At 44.2% G+C, this 25,825-nt stretch overlaps 2 protein-coding genes across 9 annotated transcripts in view; both read right to left on the bottom strand.

Annotated features, from left to right (window-relative positions):
• gtdc1 (glycosyltransferase-like domain containing 1) overlaps window positions 1-8,806 on the bottom strand; it is a 28,507-nt gene extending 19,701 nt beyond the window's left edge. For both annotated transcript variants that reach the window (XM_046403661.1, XM_046403662.1), the window contains exons 1-3: window positions 8,657-8,806; window positions 3,068-3,249; window positions 882-1,049 (exon numbers count right to left, since the gene is read on the bottom strand). In XM_046403661.1, coding sequence (XP_046259617.1) covers window positions 882-1,049; window positions 3,068-3,249; window positions 8,657-8,713 — 407 coding nt within the window. In that variant the 5' untranslated portion in view covers window positions 8,714-8,806. The remainder of the gene's footprint in view (window positions 1-881; window positions 1,050-3,067; window positions 3,250-8,656) is intronic.
• A 1,642-nt stretch (window positions 8,807-10,448) lies between these two features.
• zeb2a (zinc finger E-box binding homeobox 2a) overlaps window positions 10,449-25,825 on the bottom strand; it is a 44,699-nt gene continuing 29,322 nt past the window's right edge. For 3 of the 7 annotated variants that reach the window (XM_046403609.1, XM_046403608.1, XM_046403607.1), the window contains 8 exons: window positions 24,473-24,541; window positions 24,150-24,344; window positions 23,570-23,784; window positions 23,209-23,307; window positions 21,082-21,190; window positions 17,727-19,633; window positions 16,135-16,315; window positions 10,449-13,573 (listed from right to left, as the gene is read on the bottom strand). In XM_046403609.1, coding sequence (XP_046259565.1) covers window positions 12,972-13,573; window positions 16,135-16,315; window positions 17,727-19,633; window positions 21,082-21,190; window positions 23,209-23,307; window positions 23,570-23,784; window positions 24,150-24,344; window positions 24,473-24,541 — 3,377 coding nt within the window. In that variant the 3' untranslated portion in view covers window positions 10,449-12,971. The remainder of the gene's footprint in view (window positions 13,574-16,134; window positions 16,316-17,726; window positions 19,634-21,081; window positions 21,191-23,208; window positions 23,308-23,569; window positions 23,785-24,149; window positions 24,345-24,472; window positions 24,542-25,825) is intronic. The other 4 variants (XM_046403612.1, XM_046403611.1, XM_046403610.1 and 1 more) reach the window with 3 other exon arrangements.

The following is a 25,825-nucleotide window of genomic DNA, read 5'->3' as shown; positions in this document are numbered from 1 at the left end:
CCAGTGGGCGCAGCCTCACCATCACCCAGCCGCCCTGAGGACCACGCTGGACGCATCATCGTCTTACTGCCCAGACGGCAGCACTGACAGAGCTGTAGGTCTGATTTCTACACACTGAGCTGAGTTGTGCTGCATCCAAATTGAAATGAGCGAAGTAATCTGGCGTTGATCCAATCAGAGGCCTCTTAATGATCAGTTATTTAATGCTGCAATAACAACGTTAGCGGAGATGGAGAGACTCCTCTTATTGACATGCTGCCCTGCAGATCAACAACAATCAGTTTTCTGAGCTGATTAATGACAACTAGACCCACTTCAATTACACACACAGCACGTTGTCAGAGCAGCTCATTAACCAATCGCGTGCAGCCTGACGGGCTCATTAAGACAAAGTGTCACAGCTGAGAAACAAACTGTGACTTCATGCTGCACTCAGGTTTTCACTTTTATCTTTTCAATCCTCAATTATTACAGCACCTATTAGGGCATTAATGTTGTGTTCACAGTAAACAAGCCTCACGCTGTTGTATTTGCTTGTAAACACTTTTAGATTCCTGCAGCTCTGACACCAGTCACATCACATCACATGAATGAATCCGTTTGTCGTTGACTTTAACTAACTTCACTGACACAGATTTGTTCACGCGTGGCACATGAGATGTGAACCGGACCGCAGCCGTGTTTTCACATGGGCTTTAAAATGAATCGTCCCGTAGGGAACATTTCTGCTGATGACAGGGCGATACGCCAACTGCTGACTACCGGCTTCACTTGGGACTTGGTTTGGGACCGAGACTTGTCGACCTTCATAGCCAACAGAAGCCAGCTTACAGCTTACTGCCGCTCATAGTACTGATAACAATGACAACAACTGCGTTTACCATGAGAGGATCTGGTTGTATCCATACTGGAAGTCTCTCTCCTGGTCTTTGCGGACCGGATAAACCAGCTGGTTCTCGTGGAAGTACAGAACCTTCTTCAGACGGGCCAGATCGGGTCTGAGAGCCACCAGCTCACACAGGTTCAGGACTGAGCTGCTGAACAGGACTCTGAGGAGGAAAACATAGACAGAAATATGATGCCGGTGGAAGAAAAACTAAGTACTTACACTATCAGTGGACAGGAAGCTGCTGAGAGGCACATCTGGGGTCAGCATGGGGGTCCAGAAGAACTTCAAACTCTTCTCAGAATCTCTTTAAAGCTAAAAATGTTCCCTGATGCTGATGGACGACTCTGATCTGCAGTCATGGAGCTAAACATGTCTGTCCTGAAGGTGGCGCTGGAGGAAAGTCACAGACTCATTCATAGTGTAACAGATCTGATAACTTTGGAAAAAAGCTCAACTTAACTTCAACTTAATTTCTAAAATCACTTTTGATTTGAAATCAGCCTTTTGACTTCAAATGACATCACTTCCCCTCCAAGACAAAAGCCTCAACATGAAGTTGGGAACAAGGCAGAAATCCAAGCTCTCAAAGCTGAAGTAACGACGACAGATGATGTACATGAGTACATCATCGGCAGCCACTTCATGTGAACACTCCACCATCATGTCTTTGAAGCTCTGGATCTCCTTACGTGACCCTGTCCTCCATCCTCCTGTCGGACCCTCGACCCCCCAGCAGCAGCTTTGATATGGCTTCTCCACACACCACTGCTGATCACGGCTGTCCTCTCAGACCTGGATCAGACTGATTTCCTGAGCAGGTCCATGGATAGAAAAATGGAAGAGGAATCATTCTGAGCCAAACCATATGAGTTCCCAATATCTTTACTGTTTTCACTGCTCAGAATAGTCTGATGGACTTCCTGTGGAGCTCAGAGTTGGAGGTTTGGACCTGCAGGAGTAAATCCATGTGGACTCACAGAGGAATCGTTTGATTTGAACACACTCGCTGGTTCTGTGCAGAGTGAAACAAGCTTTGTTCTCCTTCATGTCTGCCTCCTAAACATGTCTGTGTTTTCTTACTGAAGCTGTGGAGTCAAACGGAACATCAGAGCTTGCGGGATCTCAGCCCAGGAGGAAGGAAACCGCTGAGTTTACACAAGACTCAAGAGACGTTACTAATGCTAGCTCAGTGTTTATTTGCTATCTTAACACTTTAAGCAAGCTAACATGTTTTATGTAAAGACTGATACAGTCAACACGTAGCATTCTTACTCTTCTAGCATGCTAGCATAAGCATGGAGGTTAGCCAGTGTTAGCTTCTTAGGTTACACAATGACTCAGGTCAAACCCGAAGTCTGTCAGGCCGCTGCTGAATTAGATGATGTCCTATTGATTCTGACCGATCTGACAGGGTTCGGGTTTGGTTCAGGCTCTAACACGTGTCACCAGCAGAGGTTTGTCTGTTTGATGAGCCGCTCACACTGGCTGCCACCTTTACATTTGAAGGGAGTTTTAAGGTAAAAGACATACAAATGTGTAATGATGAAGAGTTTCAGACTGAGGTCTAATATCTGAGGTAAACCTTGATGTCATGATGCCCTTTAAACTACACAATCTGAGAATGAGTCAGCACACACACCCACACACACACACACACACACACAGTGAAACAACACGGCCTGTCAGCATCTCTGCACAGGAATCATCAAACACACACCACTTCTGTTGATTCTTATTGTACCCTCAGGTTTGACTCAGCAGCTTGTGAAGCCTTCCTCTGGCTGCTCCTCATCTTCATCACATTTAAACTGCAGCGTCAACATGCAGAAAGATGAAAGATGAAAGATGAAAGTGACATATTTTGTCATTGGAGGGAACTCACTCCAACGAAATTCGTGCTCTGCATTTAACCCACCCAAGTGACGTGCACACACACACACAGCAAACCCGGGGCAGTGGGCGACCGCGTGCAGCGCCCGGGGAGCAGTGGGGGTTAGGTACCTTGCTCAAGGGTACCTCAGTCATGGACACCGGTACGGGGAATCGAACCAGCGACCCACCGGTTACGGGTCCGACACCCTAACCGCTGATCCACGACTGGAACAAAAACTCCTCCAATTAAACCAGTTACTCACCCACAGCATGCATGTGAGACGCCACAGCATGCATGTGTCTCACCTGTACGATGGGCAGGTGGGGACGGTCTGGCTGAAGTGCAGCGCCGCTGTCCTCGCCCTCCAGTGCCATTTCTTGGCGGGCAGCGTGAAGACGGAGCAGCCGCTGACGTCTTCGCTCAGCAGGTCGATCAGCTGTTTGTGAGAGCCGCCGTAAAACGGCTCGAGCAGCAGGACGCTGGGACCCTGACAGACAGGACACAGGGATTACGGATCGCACTGATCACATGTTGACCAATGAGATTCTAAGGCTGAAAATGTTCTCTCAGTTTTTCCTCATTTTTTTGCTGTTTTCATTTTTGAAAAGCAGTTTGTTGATGCTCATGTATTAAATGACCTTCAGCATTATTCAATTTGATTTATTGATTGATTAATACATAACACGACCTGCTCTAATTTGAAAGTGTCATGAGATAATTTCTGTTGTGAATTGGCGCCATGTAAAAAAAAAATGAATTCAAAGAACAATGTAAATTTGGTGCATTTCTCTTGTTGAAAATGAAAAACTATATAATCTGATTTTGTATGGAATGATTTTATTGTGATAACAATGTGGAAATGAATTAATCTGAGAAATTAATCTGCAACCATTTGAATTTTCAAGTCATTTAAAAAACATTTACTGATCCGTGAATGTTTACTGTTTTCTCCATCATATGTGACAATAAACTCTCTGGCAGAAGAATTGATAACAAATACAATCGTCAGTTACAGCAGGAAAACAGGAGGCCTGAGTAACAGATCAATATTTAAATAGAGAGAGCGTCCACATCCTGTTATCGGCATTCATGTCACAGCAACAAAGTCAAACCCAGGATGACTAAACATGAAAGAAACACCAAAAAACAAACTTCAAATTTCATGCGTCTGAACACAGAAACTGAAACAGTTGACAGAAAGTCTGTGAATTTGAAATAAAGTTTATTTTATTAAGCATCAGCTGTGATGCCAGCAGAGGAACAAAACATAATAAATAATAAAGTTATGTTACTAGTTAGTGCTGACGTTCTGTGGTTGACTCGTTTTATTACACGCACAGTAAAGACTCACGACACACAACACAACATCCAGTCTGTCCACACTCGTCTCACACCTGGCTGACAAACACCCTCCTCATCGTCACACCTGAGTGTAAAACCTGGACGCTTCACAAACAAATATCTACAGAACATCTACACAATCAGCACACGACACGAAACAATTACTGCGTTAATGAATTAACAGAAAATTCATCCAACTATTCTGTACATCAAATCAAGTCTTTGAAGGCTAAAGTTCACTGAAACGCTGCTGGGTTAATATGGAAAAGTGCATCTTGCTGTGTTTTGGACAGCTGACGTCAGCGTGGACACCCTGTGGACGAGGCTGTCTCACTCAGTCACATATGTGCTCATGTCTTTCTGTAGATTATCCTGAATGTATTGTACAGAAACCTACATTTCAGTGCGCAGACAGAATAAAATGTGAGCTGTGCAGCAGCCTGGCAGAGGCCACGCAGCGATGAGGAGCTGATCTTCGTCAGTAAATGAAAAACTATTGTTAACGGCCAACTTTGCAGCAACAAACCACAATAAGTCACAATATCCGTCTATTTGCATCACAGTGATAGAGAAGCCAGAGTCCATTATGATGTGAGCAGCTTTAGCAGGAAGTGGACGTCTTACAGACCCCGAGCTCTCTGTCCTTCCACTGAATTCCCTCCCCTTCCCTCAGCGATTTCCAGTCCGCCCTCCATTTAGCTGCCCACAATGGGAGCTGATGTGGCTGCAGCACTCAGCGTTCGCCCACAGACGGCTCATCAGTCAATATCTGCTCCCTGCAGCTCGCTAACACCACTCATATCAGGAGAAGGAAATGAGCTCTTTCTTCTGTGTTTCTGCCAGCGCAGGGCTGATACCAGCCTGCCGGTTCACCAGAGGTTAAATGCAAATGTGTCAAAAATAAAAATCTGATTGGAAACAGAAGCGTAATCTCACCCATTGTACTCAAACGGTCCAATCTATTTCCTGAATGCTGCCAAAATAATGTGAAATATGAAAATGCGAACGTGTCAGATTAAATCAGTGCTTTCTGACCTTTTGGCCTTTAAAATGAAGAAATGTGGACACCGTCAGGTTCAGACCTCAGTGCGGACCAGATCAGCTCTGTCTCACGTGGTCTCAGAAGCCAAACGGCTCCGCACGCTCAAGAAGAACACAAACAGCAAGAACATTTTGATCTGCCTTGAATCATCAAGCAAACCCTGCCTGAGTCTGAAAACCAGTGACAGAACACACACACAATCAAACACAACACACACAATCACGCTCACATGCAGACACACACACAGTAAAAGTTGATTGGGAAAAAAAGACAAACACAAAAAGCTGTCTGAAAGTGACACGATGCACTGACAGATAGAAGCTGACAGCACGATCAGAAAGATAAAAAAACAACAATAAAGACAACAAAAGTCATCAAATCCGAGTAGTTAAGATCCAGACACAAAACCAGAAAAATAAACAGACAAACGGACAAGATGATAAAACTCAGACAGAATTCAAAAAAATGCAAAAAAAAAAATTATATTATATATTTTATCAGTAAAATATCAGTTAACAAATACAAATCTGAAACTGGACAAATTATTATGACAGGAAGCTGGTCAGTACATGAAGATTTCCTCCACATTGTGACTTTTATTGGCACGATTAAAGTAAACATTAACAGCAAGGGCTGACGAAGAGACAGAGAAGTAAAAACCTGATTGTGTTGTAACAATCAGACGCATCACCGACATGAAAAATGTGTCAGAAGTCAACAGAGTCAACACAACAATAAATACTGTCAAATGGAGACAAATAACAAAAAGCTGTAGGAAATGAAAGAAGAAAACGAAGGAAGAAAAATTTGGAACAGTAAGTGACAAAAAAGTTAAAGAAAAGCATGAAGATCAGAAGGCAGGAACGAAGATCAGGAAAAAGGAAATAAAATACAGAAAATAGAGAACAAAGTGGAATAAAAGTGAGGCCTGGGCCCAGCTTGACTGGAAGTTTGTCAGCAACTGTGAAATCGATAGAGAACACATCATTCCACCCTGCAAACCACAGCGGGGGATTCCACAAGACTCATCTCACCTAGACACCTTTCCTCGCCCACTGCTTCAAACATGGAAGGCTGCCGACACACATGAAACAAAGGGTTAATGTCACCGATTTCCCCCTGACAGGGAATCCCCCTGCCAGCCGGCCAGCGCTGAGCTGCAGCTCGACTCATGAGTCAGCCAGCAGAGCCACGCTGGAAACTCAACCTGGAAATCTTTTTCTGCTCTGAGTGTGTTAGCAATCTGTGGGCAGAGCAGGAATCCACGGCCTCGTCTTCACGACATCATCAACATGGCCGCCGCCACTGACGTCGAGTCCGCAGGAAAGCAGAAAGTCTGGAGCTGCAGGAACGTCCCGGTTGACAGTGACAGTAAATGTTTTATTTCTGGGTGAACTTTACTTTCTTCGCCACACTGCAGCAGACAGACAGGACTGAAGTACTGCGACACCACGATGGTGGTGAACGGTGAACGGTGAACGTGTTAGAAAGAAAGAAAGAAAGTGACACATTTTGTCATTGGAGGGAACTCACTCCAACGAAATTCGTGCTCTGCATTTAACCCACCCAAGTGACGTGCACACACACACACACACAGCAAACCCGGGGCAGTGGGCGACCGCGTGCAGCGCCCGGGGAGCAGTGGGGGGTTAGGTACCTTGCTCAAGGGTACCTCAACCATGGACACCGGTACGGGGAATCGAACCAGCGACCAACCGGTTACGGGTCCGATACCCTAACTGCTGATCCACGACTGCCCCTTAATGCGGAGCAACGCTGATCTCCGGTCAGCTGATTCCTGCAACTGGAACAGTCGAACATCAGACGAACGCGGCGAGCTTTACAAGCTTACGTCAGCGTTCACTTTTACATACACTCCCTCTACACGATATGCTGCGTGTGTGCAGGAAATCCTGACTACTGTCACGGTAAAATGTCCACCACTAAACTCACACCGATAAACACATGAAACTCAGCACTTGGTTTTGTTAAGATTTTGATAAATGAACCTTCTTGAGTAGCAACAAACCAGGCAGAGGGGCCCCAGGAGGTGTGACCCACGGGGTTCAGCCAGGCGCACACACTCAGAATTCGGGCCTCCACCCACTTGGACAGGCACTGGGGTCGGCAGCTCTGTGCTGCCAGGCCCGAAGGAAAGAAGGGCTGCAGCTTCCACAGTCACAGAAACAGGGGACTTTTAACTGGAAGTTCTGCAGAGACCTGTGGAGGGTCAAACCGCAGTGGTTGTTCCCATATTCAAAAACTGATGCTGGAAAGTGTGCTCCAAGTACCACTTTAGTCCAGGGTGCTGGAGACGAGGCTCCCACCACGTCTGCAGTCAGAGTGCAGGAAGCTTTCAGGATTTTTAAAGACAAAAGCACAACAGCCAAACTCAGGTGAAAATTCTCAGCTGAAGTGAAAAGTCATAACTGCTCCGATGAGAACTTCTCACACCAAAAGTGACGCCATAAAACTCTCAGAAATCTCCTCCATATTGTGTTTTGTAGTTTCAATATAAACCGTGAGTCATATTCTATGATCTTGTTCTGAATGTAAAATCTCAAATGCAGCGGTCGTACACATAAAGTTCAGTATTACACACAGAAATATTGCCGAGTAACAGCACCAGAGTCCATCTGAAAATCCTTTCCTGCTCTGGATTTATGTGTCAAACTTTAGTCTGCTGCTGTTTGTTTTCAACTGACTGATTCTTTTTGCTCTAAATCTGTGCTAAATCTTATTAATAGTCTGGATCATGCACTCCTTCTGTATAACGTGCTGTGTATTTATACACTGACTGATGAACTGTACGTCAATACTTCATTATTTCCATTTTAGTTTGATTGTCTGGCACTTTGTTCGTCCATCTTATTTAACTCAAGGCAACTCACAGGAGTTACTGATTTACAGCTCAAGATTTTACACACGAAACGTGAAATAGGTTCATATAATTTCATTTATTGTTTTAATTTAAAATGTCCAGCAGCGTAATTATAATTATTAGTGTGGTGCAACATAGTGAAAATGTTTTATGTCAACTTCATATCTCAATATTAAGCCGTCTCACGGCTTGTTGCCGTGTTTTATGTTTGTTACACAAGGTTCTTGTTATCAAGTTGCACAGAACTGTATTTTAACGCCGAAGGTTGTAAAACCTTGTTTTGGGAGTTTCTGCAACTAACTGAAGTACACTTCTTTACTACGACATTAAACTGCAGTCCTCTCCTGTTTCATGCTGCTGGCTAAAAGCAGAGCTGTTAGCTACCAAACACACTGCAGGACTCTGCTGTGGGCTGACATGCTAGCAGCTAACCGCTAACTAGCTCTCCTCCTCCCGCTAAAAACAACCGACGGCTCCCCGTTGACAGTCCGTAACAGCCTCCGCGAGTATCGGAGCACCGTCCCGGCCGTCTCCAGATGGCACCCGGTAAACTGTGACCTAAGCCGAGAACAAACACCGGCCCGCGTCCAGGCACATGGACGGTTCATTCAACAGCAGCGACACACTCACCTCTGACTGCATCTGCTCGGCGCCAGTTGACAACACACGTACAGCATGCCACGTCATCACGTCTCTTCAGGGTCGACCCGGGCGGGACAACCCTAGTCCGCCTCTTCCTCCGCCCAGAAAAATGTCAGAACCACAAAGAGCTTCACTGAACAAAAATGTGAACACATTTAAGGAATTTGTATTTACACAAAGCACAGCTAAATCGGAACAGAAGTAAATGATTAACTATAACGAAACTATAAGAAATCGAAAAATCACAAAATACAATATTAACTATAAACAACGGAAAAATGGAGAACGTCTATCCATGTCAGACTGTTTCTGCACTTTGTAAAAATGAATATAAACGTGCATTTTTGAATGGTTAAGAGTGCTAATAAGTTGGAAGTTCATAATGTTAATATTGATCACAGCAAATGTGTTTTAGCAGTGGTAGTGGTAATAGCGAGATTAATAGCAGTAGTAGTGGCAGTAGTGCTAGTAGGCCCATGTTGGCAGAAGTGTTTGCAACAGAAGTGTTAGCAGTAGAAGTGTTAGCAGTATAAGTGTTAGCAACAGAAGTGTTTGCAACATAAGTGTTAGCAGTAGAAGTGTTTGCAACAGAAGTGTTTGCAACATAAGTGTTAGCAGTAGAAGTGTTAGCAATGTAAGTGTTTGCAACAGAAGTGTTAGCAGTAGACATGTTAGCAACAGAAGTGTTAGCAGTAGATGTATTAGCAGTAGAAATGTTATCAGCTGAAGTGTTTGCAACAGAAGTGTTAACAGTAGAAGTGTTAGCAGCAGAAGTGTTAGCAGCAGAAGTGTTAGCAGTAGAAGTGTTAGTAGTAGAAATGTTAGCAGCAGAAGTGTTAGCAGTAGAAATGTTAGCAGCTGATGTGTTTGCAACAGAAGTGTTAGCAGGTGAAGTGTTTGCAACATAAGTGTTAACAGTAGATGTATTAGCAGTAGAAATGTTATCAGCTGAAGTGTTTGCAACAGAAGTGTTAGCAGTAGAAGTGTTAGCAATAGAAATGTTAGCAGTAGAAGTGTTAGCAACAGAAGTGTTAGCAGTAGATGTATTAGCAGTAGAAATGTTAGCAGCTGAAGTGTTAGCAACAGAAGTGTTAGCAGTAGAAATGTTAGCAGCTGAAGTTTTTGCAACAGAAGTGTTAGCAGTAGAAGTGTTAGCAATAGAAACGTTCAGCTCCAGTCTGATTGCACCTGTGCTACCCTCTGCTACCCTCCAGTCTCTTGTGCTTCAGCCTTTTATTCTACCCGTCTGACCGGTTTTTAAGGGGTTATGAAGCTAACAAACTAATCTGCTTGTGTCCGAGTTTTGTTCCTGGGTTCACGTCTGGTTTTCTACTGCACCTTTTACCACCCACACATTTAACAGGAGGAGGTTTTACATGAAGAAGTGCTCCACAGCGAGTTTTCACCACATCACGAGGTGTACAACATCACTACATCTGACATGCAAATGATGTGCTTGGACAGGACTGACAGGGACACATCAAACAGCTGAATCTTTTTATTTACCATTTAAAGTGTTAAATACTTTCGCTGTTGAAGCCATAGGAGTGTCTAACTAATGTCTACTCAAAGCTGTGTGAAAATGGCTTGTTAATAAATATTGTGATGAGACCTGAGCGGTTTATTGATTTTGGTATCATATTTCAACGTATCTCGTCTACACAGCTACACGTGATGCTGTTGTGAATTTTAATCGTGATCTGATCAGAGAAATATGATGGAAAAATTAGGACACTTATCATCATCATCAATGTGTGTGTGTGTTAATGAATAACACAAGTTACAAGAAGAATAACACAGTTTTATTAAAATTTAATTTGGCTACATTTATTCAAGCATGGTTGTCTCCAAGAGAAATTAAAAATTCAATAATAATACTTCAGACATTTTAGGAATTCCTTCATCATTATCATGATCATCATCAGTCTTTTGTCACCTTTTCAATGGGATGAATAAAGTGGATTTTATTACTCTCAAAAATACAGTGTTTTCACAATAATCATCGTATCAAAAGTTCCCCAAATTTAGAATTTCCAGTAGTTTTAAAGGAAACAAAACAAAAACAAAAACAAAACAAGTGAATTTTTCCAAATACCATAAATGCTCTCTATTCATAGTTTTGCTCCAATAGTCAATGACAGAATCATTTTTACTAAAATATATCTATTTGTGAGGAACTCTAATACTGTACACTACAGTATGAAATAAATAAAATTAGGAAATATAAAATGAGTCACATAAATAAAATGGTAAATTCTCAAATAAAAATGAAAAATTAAATTTGTGTTGGAAAACAACAAAAACAAAAAAATAATACTGACAAAAATACTGTCATGGAACAAAAAGATACAGAAAATTGCACAAACATATGTAAACTATCTGCCGTCTATCTAAGCTAATACTGACGAATCAAAAACAAATATTCACTGTGAGTAGTGAAGCAGAGCAGAGGACACAGGTGATGTACACTGTACAGGGATGGCACTTTGCAGAACAGGTGAAAAGGTTTGCATATAAGGCTTTCTCTGGAGAAAAAAATGAACACACAAAAAAAGGCTCTGTCCTTTTTCATTTTTATCTTTTTAAAACGGAGCCCTTTCATATTATGCTCCCTCCTCTCCTTTTTAAGACTCACATCGACATTTTCAAAATCACACAGGTTTAAATGTTCCTTCACATAAACATAAAGAAACAACAAAACAAAAAATAAGGAGGCCCAAAGTCGTGTGGTTAGTTGGCAAAAATAATAAAACAGCATCAAAAAAACAAAACAAAACAAAAAAACGTCACAGTAAAATGAGACAAAAAATTACAACAATAACACTGACAGGAAGTGTGTTCGAGGCTTTTCCCCTCTTTTCTTCTTTCTTAATTTTTTTTTATTTTGTAGTGATTGATTAAGGGAGTCGAGTGCAATTTCCTGATGTGGGGTTTCGAACACAATGAGACACAGGAAGTTAAGAACAATATAGCACCACACAGCTTTTAGGCCTTTTTAATACTGTACATTAAAAACAGCTTCACTTCATTTCAATATAATGATAATCATTATGAATTCTTCTTTCATTTTATTTTATTTTTTGCATAATGTGGATTTTTAAACAATCCCACCCAGCTTCATGACATGGATGTCGGCCGTCACTGAGTTGCATCTCTGGTTGGGGACTGTACCAAAATTATTTGGGGTGTGGAAGGGAAACAGGCCCTCCCTCCCTCTCCAGTATTATTAATGTAAACGCTGTGTTTCATTTCACATTGATTAGTAGAACAAGTTGGAGTTTTCCCTTTTTTTTGGAAAAGAAAAATCACACAGCCATAATCTTTTAGGGTTTCCTTGACCAGATGTATTTTCAGATAACCCTTCTCTCAACATGAGACAGTAATTTGATGACTCAAAGAGCACTGGGCTAGTTGATGAATTACATTATCTGTAAATATCTCCGCTAAGCTGCTAGTCACCTGGGAACATGCTGATGCTAATCAGTCACAACAGTTTGTGGAGCTTTTCTCTGTTTTCCAACTTTTTGTTCACTGGTGTGTAAAATAAAAGGTAAGCAAAAAAGGAAAATGAAGCGCTCTGAGCTAACTAGTATTAGCCATCACTGATATCTTTGTGTCTGCTAAAGTACACAGAGACAAACCCAGTTAGCAGCATGGTTAGCATTAAAACTGTTCAGCAACTAGCAGCTAGAAACCAGAATTTACAGACAAACAAACGTTAGCATGAGCTATGCTATTAACATTGACAGGAAGGCTGTCTAGCACGCTAGCTAATGGTAGCAGTGCAGCTTCCAGCCAAGTTCAGTCATGGTGAGCAACAGCTTCACAGATCAGTGAGCTGACAAGCACGAGATGTTGTTTTAGACATTAAATGTTTTCTGTTCAAAATATTCGGGCTATAAATGTCACAATAAAAATTTTTATAATGTGTCAAAGACTGAATAATCTGTTTTGAGAAAAAAAATCAGCCCAGATTTTTCTTTACTGTACTTTCTGTTATGATGCAAAATTAACTCAAAGTAGGACAATCTGACAATTCAACTAATAATCGGAGAGTTGGATAAATAAAGTCCTGACGCAGACAGCAGGACTGTTGTCAGGCAGAACACACCTTTAAGATAGACTTATGTGTATCTTACATGGAAAAGGTGAAATAAAATAAACTTGTGCAGCAAAAATAAAACTTTGAATTTGTTTCCACCCCTAATAATTTGTTTACAGTCCCTTAAAACAAAAGGATCTTCTTTCTGAATCGAGCCAACGTGACAAAGGTTTGAAAGCTTTGTAAAGTCAGTTTTCTGGATCAGTTGTCCTGCTCTGACTTGCCGTCTGTCTTCCCTTCTCGTGAACTCTCATCCATAAGCGGTGTCATGTCTTTGACCTTGTTGTCCCTCGTTGAGTCCATCTGGCGCTTGTTGTTGCATTCGTCGTCCTCCTCCTCCTCTTCCTCCTCTCCTTCCCTGAAACTTGCCTCCTGTCTGTCTGTCACTTCCTCGTACGTCATTTTGTCCACTTCCCTTTCTTCCCATCCTCTTCCCTCGCTGCCGTCCCTCAGGATCATACCACCACCACCGTCCTCCTGCTGGTCCTCGGGGTCCGAGTACCCGAGCGGCCCAAGCCCCTGCAGGTAGGCCGTCCTCATCAGCAGCTCTGTGGGTTCCACGCCTCCTTCTCCTCCCTTCTCCCTGGCCTCCCTCTCGGCCGCCTCGCGCTCCTCCGCCTCCCTCTTGCAGTAGGAGTATCGGTGGTTCATGTGCTGCGAGTACGAGCCCGAGTGAGAGAAGCGCTTCCCGCACTTGTCACACTGGTAGGGTTTCTCTCCGGAGTGCAGGCGCGAGTGTTCGATGAGATGATGTTTGTGTTTGAAGGCCTTCTTACAGATCTGACACTGGTGAGGACGCTTCCCTGCAGAGACACAAGAGACAGGAGCAGGAAAAGAGTCAGCAACAGGAAACAGTTACTGACAGAAGAAGACACAGAAAAACACAAACGCTCTGATTTTCACCGTCAGCTCGTCTCAGTGTGCATTTCTGTCTCCGATCAACACCAGTCCTCCCATGTCTCACTTTCAGTTTCCTGAAATTACTTTCATCAGCTAATTGACAAAGTTTTCTCAAGTCATCTTCTCAAATTTGAATGAATTTATTATTTTTGTGTTGAATGCTGGCTGAACAAAAGGAATTGTAATCTGAAATTATTAATACATAATAATTGATAATAACTGATCAATAAAACTCTTTGTTTTCCCTGTAATTTTATTTGAATTAAAATCTTGGGTGTTGGACTTTTGTGTTTTGTAGTTTTGTGGAGAAATCTAGTCAGATGCTGTAGATATTAATTATGAATAATGAGGAGATCTCATAAACACACAATCTGTGAGACACAAATAATTAAGATGTGTGTGTCATAATTCCGATGTCTGCAAACAGATTAATGTATTAAAAAGTCGGGCTGTTTGCACAAAGTTTGTGGTTTGAAGTTTTGAATGAGTATTTGACTCACAACAATGAATTTTACAATTCAACAGAAAAGAGACACGTGAGTCAACATTTACTTTGTTGGAAACCACGTGATTGGTCGGTTTCAGCTTGTCATGGTTAATTTTCAGAGTCACAATTCCCAGCATGCAAAGCTGAGTTTAAACTACAAACATGGCAGATGTGAAACAGTTTCTAATCAAAACGTTCAAAATGATTTAATTAAACTCAGTTGCCACGGTGACACTGAGGCGAGACGAGATGCCATGAGGCGTGTGAGCGTTCTGATGACATCACAACACCAGATTTCAACCTGAGGAGGAGCCCAGATCCGTAACACCAACACACACACACACACACACTCCTTGATTTACTATAACTCGGTACGAGTGGAAATTTCGTCCATCTGACTCTGAACAGGATGCCTCAGTCTGCTGCCAACCGACAGGCTGAACGCCATCCAAACACACGTCCCACGCACACATGTACCAAAAACACGGCTTCATCCTGGAAATGCCAACACACACACACAGATGCAGAAAAAAACCCACACACTACATGCACAGCTCCTCACAAACACACATGCAGATCACAGCCACAAATAGACTTGGAACACTTGTGACATCCACCATAGCTGGCATAGTTTACTGTCACACACACGCACACACACACACAGAGCGGCAAAAATAACTGAGACGGTGGATTCCTGCTTTGAGCAACGCGGGGGGGGGGCGTCATGAACCACGGATGATGCAACTGTGTGAAAGAGGCGAAGGTAGAACGGGCCACAGCTCAGGTAAGACGATCTGTATGGCTTCCACCAAACTTCACTCACAAAAACACTTGTTTCAGTTTCACAAGTCGGATTTGGTTCTTTTGTGTGTGGATGCATTGCAAAGTTCCAAGAAAAGAGGAAATTGTCATAAATGATTTGTCGACAGATGAAGGAACTTAAAATGATGTTTTAGCTTCAGACGGGTTTTGTGGTTCCTACACCTGTTGGACCTTTAAAGAAGGACGGATATTTTGTGTGTAGTTCAACTGAAATTCAATGAATTGTTGTGCCCCGATTTTACATTTCAGTGCATGAGAAAGTTTAGTGTCCTGGACAGTGTGGGATTGACGTTGGTTAGCGTCTCTGTGTGGACACCTGGGAGTCACCTCACCGTTGTGCTGTATGTGATGTGTGAACTTGTATTCATGTCTCAGTATGAGAGAGTTGACAGATAGTTCATCTGTAAGATGTTTGCTGCTGTATTCATGTCGCAAACCATCTCAAATTCAAAAATGGAAGAAATGGACCATCTCTCTGCTGTAATAAATATTTCCTTTTGATCTTCCAGAGTACACACACATGCACAAACAGCAGCACACGCAAACATGCACACACACACACACACACACACCCCTCCTCCTCCTCTTCATCCTCCTCCTCCCACCCCCCACCACCCCTCCTCCTCTTCATCCTCCTCCTCCCACCCCCCCACTCCTCACCCCCCACCACCCCTCCTCCTCTTCATCCTCCTCCTCCCACCCCCCACTCCTCACCCCCCACCACCCCTCCTCCTCTTCATCCTCCTCCTCCCACCCCCCACCACCCCTCCTCCTCTTCATCCTCCTCCTCCCACCCCCCCACTCCTACTCCTCCTCTTCATCCTCCTTCTCCTCTGCCTCTCTCTATACAAACACATCACAGTGTGAATGAGATGCCGCATAATATGTTGCTTATATTTGGGGCTCTAAATGTTTATGTAATCCTCTCTACATTAAATGATCCCTACCCCCTGCTGAAAAGAAAGGAGCATGTTAAAGGTTTACAGAGAACAAAACAGGGAAAATAACAGGGAAAATAAAATGGGGGAGCTAAGTGGCTGAATGAAAATAAAAAGGAGAGAATGAAACAAAAATCTGCAGACATAAGATATGAAGGAGAGGGCACAAAAGCATCGGGGGCGGGGTAGAAAAGAAGTGTCCAAATGTTATATATACCTGTGTGCTCATATTTGTGTCTTAGGAGGGAACTGGTCTTCTGGAATGTTTTGTCGCACAAGTCACACGCGTACATACCACTTTCAGTCTTCTTAATCTTCTTCCTGGAGAGCAGCGAATCGCTGTCTGTCAGGTCGTCCAGGCCTGACAGATAGTCCGCCGTCCCGTCCAGCAGCTCCCCCTGCGACACAAAGACAGATCGTTACAGTGCGTCTGATAATCCCACACCTGTCAGCTTCAGAGACACCTTCTGGTCCAACCCCCCACTGTCTCCATGATCCCAAGTCTGGACAGAGCTTAAAGGCCCAACCTGTGTAAGTCCCCCTCATCCAGAGACACTGAGAAGATGGGGGACATATGGGACGGGGAGGTTTGGAATGAAGTGCTGGGACTGTGTTTAGAGATAAAGACAGAAACCAGGTGAACAAAATTTTCTGATTCAGCACAAGACCAAACTTTGGATGTTCTTCTGAGAACCAAGAAGAAAGGAACTCAACAGAACTTAAAAAGAAGAACTACATGAATGGTCAACAAAACTGCTCTGATTTACTGAACAGAATAATTTCACCCCAACATCCATCAGGGGCTGCTGTGGATATGAGTCATCTTCCTCAGCAGTTGGTGTGGAGATATAAAAGTTCAAACATCTGTTCTGATGCTAGCGGATGGAAACACCCTGGCCAAGGAGCTAAGGCATCTACTTCACCATATTTTACTTATTTTGTGTCATCTCTGATGTGTCATGTAGGCAGAAAATAGCAGAACCAGCAGCTGACAAAATTAGAAATCTTAACATCTGCAATTCATGACAACTAGGAAACTCCATCTGCTGAAAAACATCACGTGATCCTGTCAAAAGCTGCAGAGCGGCTGGAAATGGACCCTCTGGTGTTTTGTTTTGATTGTGAGACATTTTACAACACAGTTTTGCGGTTTGGATGAAGACTCGTGTGAGCCAGCACATGCACAGAGTTGACTGTCTGTTGGCCAGTGGTATTTTATGGTTGTATAAGTAGTAAAGGTAATTAAATTTAAATGTAAGCTTTATAAAAGAGTCTTGAAGTTCTGGGTGAAATATTACTAAACTTTGACATGGTGATATATATCAACAGGGTATTAAAGGAAGGAAATGGTTTGTTTTCTTTTTAGTTCTCAGGGCAACACGATTTGCCTTAAATTTACCTCAGGATCAATTAAAGTATTTATCTATCTAACTTATCTATCTCTCTGTCAAATGTGTTATTCTCACACACACATACTGAACAATGAAGTATTCTGGCTGAGGTGAATAAACACCTCAAATAATAGATCCCGTGATCAAACTTGCACATCAGAAGTAAAGAGCAAAGTAGCATTCACCATCTCAAAACACACAAGAAGTGTTTGAATACACTGAGGTGATCAGTTAAGAACTGAAACCTATAGACGGTAACTCCTGACTTGAACTGAGCCAGACCTTAACCACAGATGGTGAAGAGAAGGAAAAACCAATACAAGTCAATTTGGAAAGCTGTGACAAATCACCCATTTTGTCATTTTGGTTTGAGGACAAAAGCATTGCAGACAACATGAAAATCGTTAGCTTGTTTTACCTGGAAACCTGCTTTCCGTTGGTATTTTCTCCTCTGTTGTATTTCTGCAAATGTGGCTGCCCCTGTGGCGTAAGTGTAGGCCATGTGGGGCAGGAAGCTCATGGGGTCGAGGCCTGGGTAGGGCCTGAGGCCTGGAATGGTGGCCTGGGCAGGAGACATGAAGGTGGGTGGAGGAAACGCTCCGTGAGGTGGCAGAGAGGTGTAGACAGGACCACCAGCAAAGGGATTAATCCCAAAGATGGGACTGGTGCTTTTCTCCAGCTGGTGGATGGTGTTCCCTCCACCATCAGAGGCCAGGACTTCCTTCTTGATGTTGACGAGATCTAAGGGTCCAGATTGTTCTCGTCCATGAGCCTCGCCATTATGTTCAGTGATGAAACCGTTGGGCCTCGGTCGCTTCTCTACTGCAGAGATAAGCTTCTGCACCATGTGTTTGGGCAGGGACAGATCCAGTGGTATATCCCCATGTGCATCCTCAGAAACTAGGCTGTTTGGAGTGTAAGAGCTACTCTGAGAGTTTTTGGAGGACGTAGAAGATAGGTTGAGAGGTGACGGAGTGTTGCTCCTCAAGTGGTCCAAGGGGTCTAGTGGTTTGCCCCCTGTTGTCTGCCTGTTGGCTGTAAACTGGTTGGCCTTTGTGAATCTGTGGGAAGCATCATCATTAGTTAAGCCTCCATGTAAATCTACAGCAGGAAGCGACATCGGTGACCGGCTCAAACTGTGGTTGATGTCCAGTCCACTATGTTCTGGAGGGGGTGATTTTTTCCTCAGACTGCCTCCATGGAGCTTTTGGGTCTTCCACTGAGCAAACCATTCCTTGACAAACTCTTGAGGAAGGCCTACAGCAATTGAGATCTTGAGCAGTTCCTCTGAGTTGGGCTCAGTGTTCATGGCAAAGTAGGCTTTGAGCACAGACACATGGTCCTTGAAGTGGTTGATGGGGCTGGTGGCCCGCTCGTTACTGGACAGCTCAGCCCCCCTGCGGCTGTCGGGACTGCTCTCGGTCGGTTGCAGGACTGCTTTGATCTCCTCGTTCATTTTGCACAGGTAGCGCTCGTGTTGATGCAGAGGGATGGGCCCGGGAAATGTCTCCTTGCAGTACTGGCAGGAGAATGACAGAAACTGATTCTGGCCATCCTGGGATTTCTCCTCACTGCTGGGATCACTTGAGTGGTTTGGCTTCTCCTTTTTGACGTCCACTTGTCTCTTGGAGTCATCAATCAGACTTTTGGCTTCGTTGACCTTCTCCAGTGTATAGTCAATGATTCTCTTTGTGGGGTTGCCGTGGCCCACAGTCTGTAAGTTGGACTGCCTCTGCTCCTCCATCTGGGCCCCCAGCTCCTTCATGTAGGCCCTGAGCTTGGAGATCTCCTCTGGGTTCCCATCCATTTTTTGCCTGCACACCGTGTTGTCCACAATCTGAAGCACCTTCTGAACCTCACTGAGGTTGTTCCCGAAAGGCCCTGTGTAGTTCAACAGGGGGAGGTCAAGCCCCATGCCTCCCAGGTGTTGATGGGGACTCTGGGAGGAGCTGTGAATGCCCAATGGGCTTCCGCCACGTCCATTCAGGTAGACCCCCGCCGCCCCAAACCCATGCTGAGAGGCCATCAGCAGCCGGTACTCGTTGAAGTCCATTGGCTCGGCTTTGATGTCGAGCTGACCCTGCTGGTCCGGAGGGCCGAGCGGTCGTCCATTTTCCAGTTTGTGGCGAAGCTGGGTGAGGGCAGGGCTTCCAGGCGATGATGTTGCGGAGTTGGGGGAGGAGCCAGACTTGCCGCTGTTTCCGTTGCGCACCCGTCCGTTGACAGCAATCAGGCCAATGCATTTCTTGCTGCTGATGTGGGAGCTGTAGGAGCCAGAGTGGGAGAACCGCTTTTTACAGTTGGAGCACTCATATGGCTTCTCACCTGAAACACAACATGAAATATTTATTATTGTTGGTTTCAAAAAGTGCTCTCATATTGTGTCGTTTTGTGTGACACTGAATTCATCTTCTGCATTTGACCCATCCTTAGTTGAACACACACATGCAACACCCGGCAAATTACATGCAGTGAAACACACACAGGAGCAGTGGGCAGCATCAAGCGCCCGGGGAGCATATTGGGGGGTGAAGTGCCTTGCTCAAGGGCACATCAGCCGGCTAATGGGGGGGGCATTTTTCGCATTAATCACTCCACCACACCAAAATTTTTCCTGCCCGTCCGGTGGGGGAATCGAACCGGTGACCCTCCGATCACAAGTCACTTCTCCAACCTCTAGGCCACGGCTGCCCCCCATTTGAGTTAGTGAGGTAGATTTTTTTGTACCATTTGGGCACTTTTTGCCACTAAAAAGCCAAGCCTGTGAATATTCTCATTCACCCAGGTCATGGTTATCTCAAGGAAATTCAATCGAATGCAACTGGACTTAGTTATTTGTCTTTGAAGACGTTTCACCTCTCATCCTAGTCCCAGCCTAGTCAAGCGAGCATGAACTGATGAAGTCTCTTGGATGAGAGGTGAAACGTCTTCAAAGACAAATAACTAAGTCCAGTTGCATTCGATTGAATTTCCTTGAGACTAAAAAGCCAAGCAATTTTCTATAAGACCACACCCCCCTCTCCATTAATTATTTTTTTAAGATTTACAAATTTACATTATTTTCTCACATTTCCACTTTATTATTGGGTCACATATTTTGAGCTATGTGACCCAGTTTATGATCCAAACAGCCGCAGAATGTTGTTCAGCCTCAGCTGACTTTAGGGCTAATTAACTAATGTTAGCATGCTAACATTAGTTAAACTAAGATGGTCAACATGGTAAACATTCTAAATGCTAATCATGCTAACATGGTTGCTGTGCAGTGAGTATGTTAGCATGTTGCCTCGTTTACAGCCTCAGAGCTGCTGGAAGGCCTGATTTAGTCCTGTTTTACTAGCGTAACTGTTAGTCACCGAAGCCCAGTGTTTATTGTTTGGATGCGGGTGCATTTGTGTTCAACAAAACGTCCTCATACCTCACAGGAGACTTAAAGAAATAATGTGCCTGGCAAGGCAATCAATATTGTAGCAACAGCATCCCAGTGAATTGTGGAAGAATGACTTGACATTAATGCGTAAAGATGAATCATTCATGTAACTGCACAGGATGAGTGTCATTAGGAAAATGTCCTCACAGAGATAACATCACTGTTAATGCAGTTGTTTCTATTTGTGTTCAGCTTTGATCTTGGCCACATGGCTGAATCACTCAGATACGAAACAGGTCGACGGACTGTTCAGAAAATGCCATGAGTCATTTAGCTGAGAGTTTAACAGGAAGACTATTAATTATAAGATGCGCAGCCAGTCAGAGCGCGTGTGACGACTCACCACTGTGAATACGAAGATGCTCCTTCAGGTGATGTTTGTATTTGAAGGCTTTTCCACATTCGCTGCACTTGAACTTGCGGTTTCCAGCACCTTCGTTCAGCAGCGGCGGCTGCAGACAGAAAAACAAACAGTTATCAAGTGATGGAGGATGAGTGGGAGTCGCTGAGCAGAGAGGGAAGCAGATTACGAGACTGTGGAACAGAAGCTAACGGGGAAAATTTAATAGTATTTACTAAAGCAGATGTGATAGTGACAGAGATCCTTAAAGTCTTTTTATCTGCATCACTTTCTGAGAAACACTGTGGGCTGACTTTGTGCAGAGGTAACAGTTCGTCGTGTAGGTGCATTCCCGTCATTTGAAATGCAAATGCAGAGATAAGCAAACACAAACAGAGTCGGGGGGAGACGTCTCCCCCCAGAGAGAGACAGTGTGGGAGCTGAGCGTTCACTGAGATCATTTAACATGCAGATGATTGTTAGAGAGGAGATAAAGGATCCTCTGTTTGTTCAACAGCTTCGTTTATTTACACAATTTAAAATCAAACTAATGACACGATAAAGAAGAAGAAATGTGCAGGAAGAACAGAAAGTTAAATTATTCACAGACATGACAAATGAAATAAAATACATGAAAAGATGAGAGAACTGACTGACTGTCACAGCCTCTCAGGTGTGCCTGACAGTGAAGACTTTTTACAGGTGCTCAGATTTCTGTCATTTGTTTTATCAGAGTGAAATCTAACCTGAACCACCTACATTAAACTTGGCTCGATTAACCTGTCAGACGTGCGACGGCATTCATAAACTTGTCGGAACTTAATGAAAACAAAACATAATGATTTCTGATTTGTTTCTTCTCTCTGATGTAATTCCTGTGTTTGTGTGTCCTGTGTTCTGTGATGTTCACTGAGAAACTCTCCTCAGTCTCTCTTTAACAGTTTAACTCAGAGGAAGTACACAAATAAACAAGCACTTAAAGTCATTTGGGGATTATGATTTAGAGCAGCAGGGAAAAGACCATCTGCTGCTGGTTAGAACGGTGATGGGGGGGGGGGGGGTCAGGTAGGACGGGAGGGAGTCTGAGGAGGTCTGAAGCTGACGGGCTTAACTCAGGAAATCTCATTATGATCACAGTGTAATTGGAAAATTGAATGATTCACTGCTTAGTTACCGACTCTAATGTGAGTTTTGGATCGTGAGCGGCGGCAAACAGGCGTGTGCAGGAGACATTTAACACCAGCTTATTATTAGATTACTATTTAACACCCTGAACTATCTGTACATGATGCTGAGAATGACAAATATTTACATGAAGGAACGGAAGAGGCCTGTATGTGTCTTTATTAGTGCTAATGTCTAATCAAATCTGTTCCAGTTTCAGTTCCAGCAGCTGATGTAAAAACTGAGATGGCCTCAGGACGTCAGTCAGCTCGTACAGCCCACACATGCAGCAGTCGGGGTGGGGGTGGGCAATAAAACTCGGTCGCTAACGAGCTCAGCTGGACCAGCAAGCCCAAAAATCAAAAATCATTGAAGTAAATCCAGAGGTTAGTCCAGAGGTTTCACTGTAGTACATGTTAAAGTGGGTGAGATGTTCAGGACTGGTATGGAAACCTCACCGCTATAATGGTGACCGACGGTTGAACGGTCAACTATATGAGTTGTTCTTATATGTTGTGTGCGTATGTTGTTGTCCATATGTACAACATAAAATGACATTTAGACAAAATGCAGAAACACGACACGGTAAATAAAGAAACAGGATTTAACAAGAGTCTACAGCCACGCTCCGTGATGCTCATCGTGAACTCAAGCTCACTATTAATACTCCACCATTTTTCTACCAGCTTTGATAATATAATAACTATGACTCCAACCTCCGCATGTACCGTAACATCATTTTCTTGATTATTCAACATGTCCGTTCTAATTTCCCCCGTGATGCATTCAGAGGTCTGGTCTGGCCGGTTTTCACTTTACTGTGGTATATGACAAAGGAAAGCAGTAATTCTGCATTCACAAAAGCAACAAATGTTTGGGCATTTTTGCTACTTAAGTAGTTATTGATCACCTTTCTGTCAATCTACTAATCAGTTCACAGACACTGATGTGTCGAGGGTCCCTTACTGGAATGGTTGTTTGTGTTGATTGTTGCTCATCTAAGTGAACAAAAATGACTTGAGGAGTTCCCCAAGGCTCCATTCTTGGACCTCTTCTGTTCATCATCTACATGCACACACATGTTGGAAAACAACTATTATGAGTCTTATAAATCTACATATAATGAGAATAATTGTTGGTTGAAGCCATATGTGTTTTCACATTCTATTTTACTGTATTCTTTTCAGGTGTGTGTTATGTGTTATTATGTCTCTATGTGAAGCACAAGTAAATAAACTGTAAACAATGACAACTGACTGCATCTTCTGTTTACATGTGACACGACTCATACAAAGAACCACTGGGGGTTCATCCAGGTGTGTCTCACCTGCTCTCTGGTGGGTTTGTGCGTGGTCATGTGACGCTCCAGCTGCGTGCGATTGCTGAAGGTGTCGGCGCACAGCGGGCAGGCGAAGCTCTCCTCGATCCTCTCGTGCCGATATTTGATGTGTTCCTTCAGAGATGTCAGGCGCTTGTAGCCGCGGTCGCAGTATGGACAGGTGAGCAGCTGGGCAAAGTCGTCAGGGGTGCCGGACAACAGGTCTGCATCCAGAGGGAGGAGTCAAAGGTCAGGTCAGACAAACAGGAAGTCGTTACGGGTGCGTACGCGGCGGCCTTTACTGACTGCACTGCGTCATTGAGGATAAACTCAAAGTCGAAGGCCCATTTTTAGTTTCTGTTTTCAGTTCACCTGCTGCTGTCCCAGCACGAGCTTCACGCGTTTACGGCTGTGACGGACATGTTTAATCCACATCGAGCCGCATTTACTCCAACTCGCATTTTTCATTTCTGTTATTTGAGCACTTTTGTATTTTTCAAGTGATCTTCATGTGCTCAGTATTTGTTAGTTATTTTGTGCAGTTGAGTATTCAGTATTTTGGCTTATTTTACTCAGCTCCTCCTCGTACCGTGCTCGCTCTCCTCCTGTCCGATGGCCTCTGGCGTGCCCAGTCGCGTCACCTCCTCCGGGGCTTCTGGGTAAATGATGGCAGTGTCACTGCGCTGCAGGTACTCGGCGATGGTTGCCGGGTGACCGTCGCCTTCCTCCAGTTTGCGTTTCAGGAAGTACTCTTTGAGCTCAGGGACGCCTTCCAGATGCTTCACTGATGGCAGGAAACAAACAGGTGATGAGTTCAGGGTCACCAGGCTTTCGTTTTGTTAGTGTTTGACGGTCAGAATAAGAGACGGGGGTTATTGATTGGAATTTATTTGCAGTTCATGCTGATCTCACCTGTACCGTTTCCCACAGCGTGCAGAGACGCCTCCGGACCCAGAGGTTCATACTCGTCCTTCCTGTCATCTGTTAAATAAAACAGCAGACAGGATATTTATGTGTCTCCTGCTCCTCCTGCTCCTCCTCCTGAGTCTGGAGGTCTGCGTGCTGGATTCCTCTGAGACAGAATCACAGTCTGAAGGTATTTTCCACATAATGAATGAAACCACAACTGTGGCCTATTGTGTTGGTTCCTCCTGGGCCTCCTCATGTGACTCCTCAACAGGAGTCACAAGTATCATAAGCTTCATTCAGCCCTTCAAAGGAGGGACACACCTCCTCCTCCTCCCCCTCCTGCCACACAACAACAGACAGACAGAGGTGGGGGAGGAGGAGCACTGCCTCCCCCACCATCCCGTAACCCGGAGGGAGAGCAGGAGAATAAAAGCATGAGGAATTTGACTGTAGAGAGCAAAAGTGAAAACTGAAACAGTCAGAAAAAGAAAAAAATATTCCGTGGCTGAGCTGAAGGGAAACACGTACGAGTTTAAAAGAACTAATTTCTCAGCACTTCATCTTCAGTCATGAGTTACCGGAGGAATTTAAACCAAATCCCTTCCTGACTGGACCTCAAAAAGTGGGCGTGGCTCAGGACACAGAATTCAAGCTGGAGACGTTTCATTTGATGGCTTTTAATTTTGTCCGATTAGTTAGCGTTCAGGAAGAGAACCCTGTCACTGTTCTCTCCCTTATGATCATATTTAGCTCCTGCCTTTTGAATAGTCTGCCCTGAGATGCTGCAGCACTTGAATTTCCCCTCTGGGGATCAATAAAGGATAATTTTATCTCATCAAAGTCAATGAGAGGAGGAGGAGGAGGAGGACTGTGAGAGGAAAACTTCACAAAGCAGATCTCAAACTCTGCTATCGACCTGCTAGCTTAGCCACAAGCTAACAGTCAGGTGTTCACTTCAGTTTGACTGGATAAAAGTCTGAGATGTGAGGGGAGGATGTCTGTGTCCTTTACAAAGTTTAAATAAAGTTTCTACTGAAGTGAACCAGCTGACCAGTTAGTTTCCCTGTGATGGAAACACTGGAAGGCGTTTCTGCATTCAGGCTTCTTCTCGTTCGGTTTCTCCCACCTCCCGTCCTCCCCATCCGCCCCCTCCTCCTTTTCCTCCCCCCCCCCACCTCCTCCTTCTCCGCCCCTCCTCCTCCACCTCCTCCTGCTCCTTTTCCTCCTCACCCTCCTCCCCCTCCTCCTCCACCTCCTCCTGCTCCTTTTCCTCCCCCACCTCCTCCTCTCCTTCCTCGTCCTCCTCCTTTTCCTCCTCTCCCTCCCCCACCTCCTCCTCCTTCTCCTCCTCTCCCT

The sequence above is a fragment of the Scatophagus argus genome, chromosome 11 (genome assembly GCF_020382885.2).
Source record: "Scatophagus argus isolate fScaArg1 chromosome 11, fScaArg1.pri, whole genome shotgun sequence".
NCBI lineage: Eukaryota > Metazoa > Chordata > Actinopteri > Scatophagidae > Scatophagus > Scatophagus argus.
The sequence above is the reverse complement of the archived record's forward strand: the minus strand, read 5'-3'. Positions and strand labels throughout refer to the sequence as shown.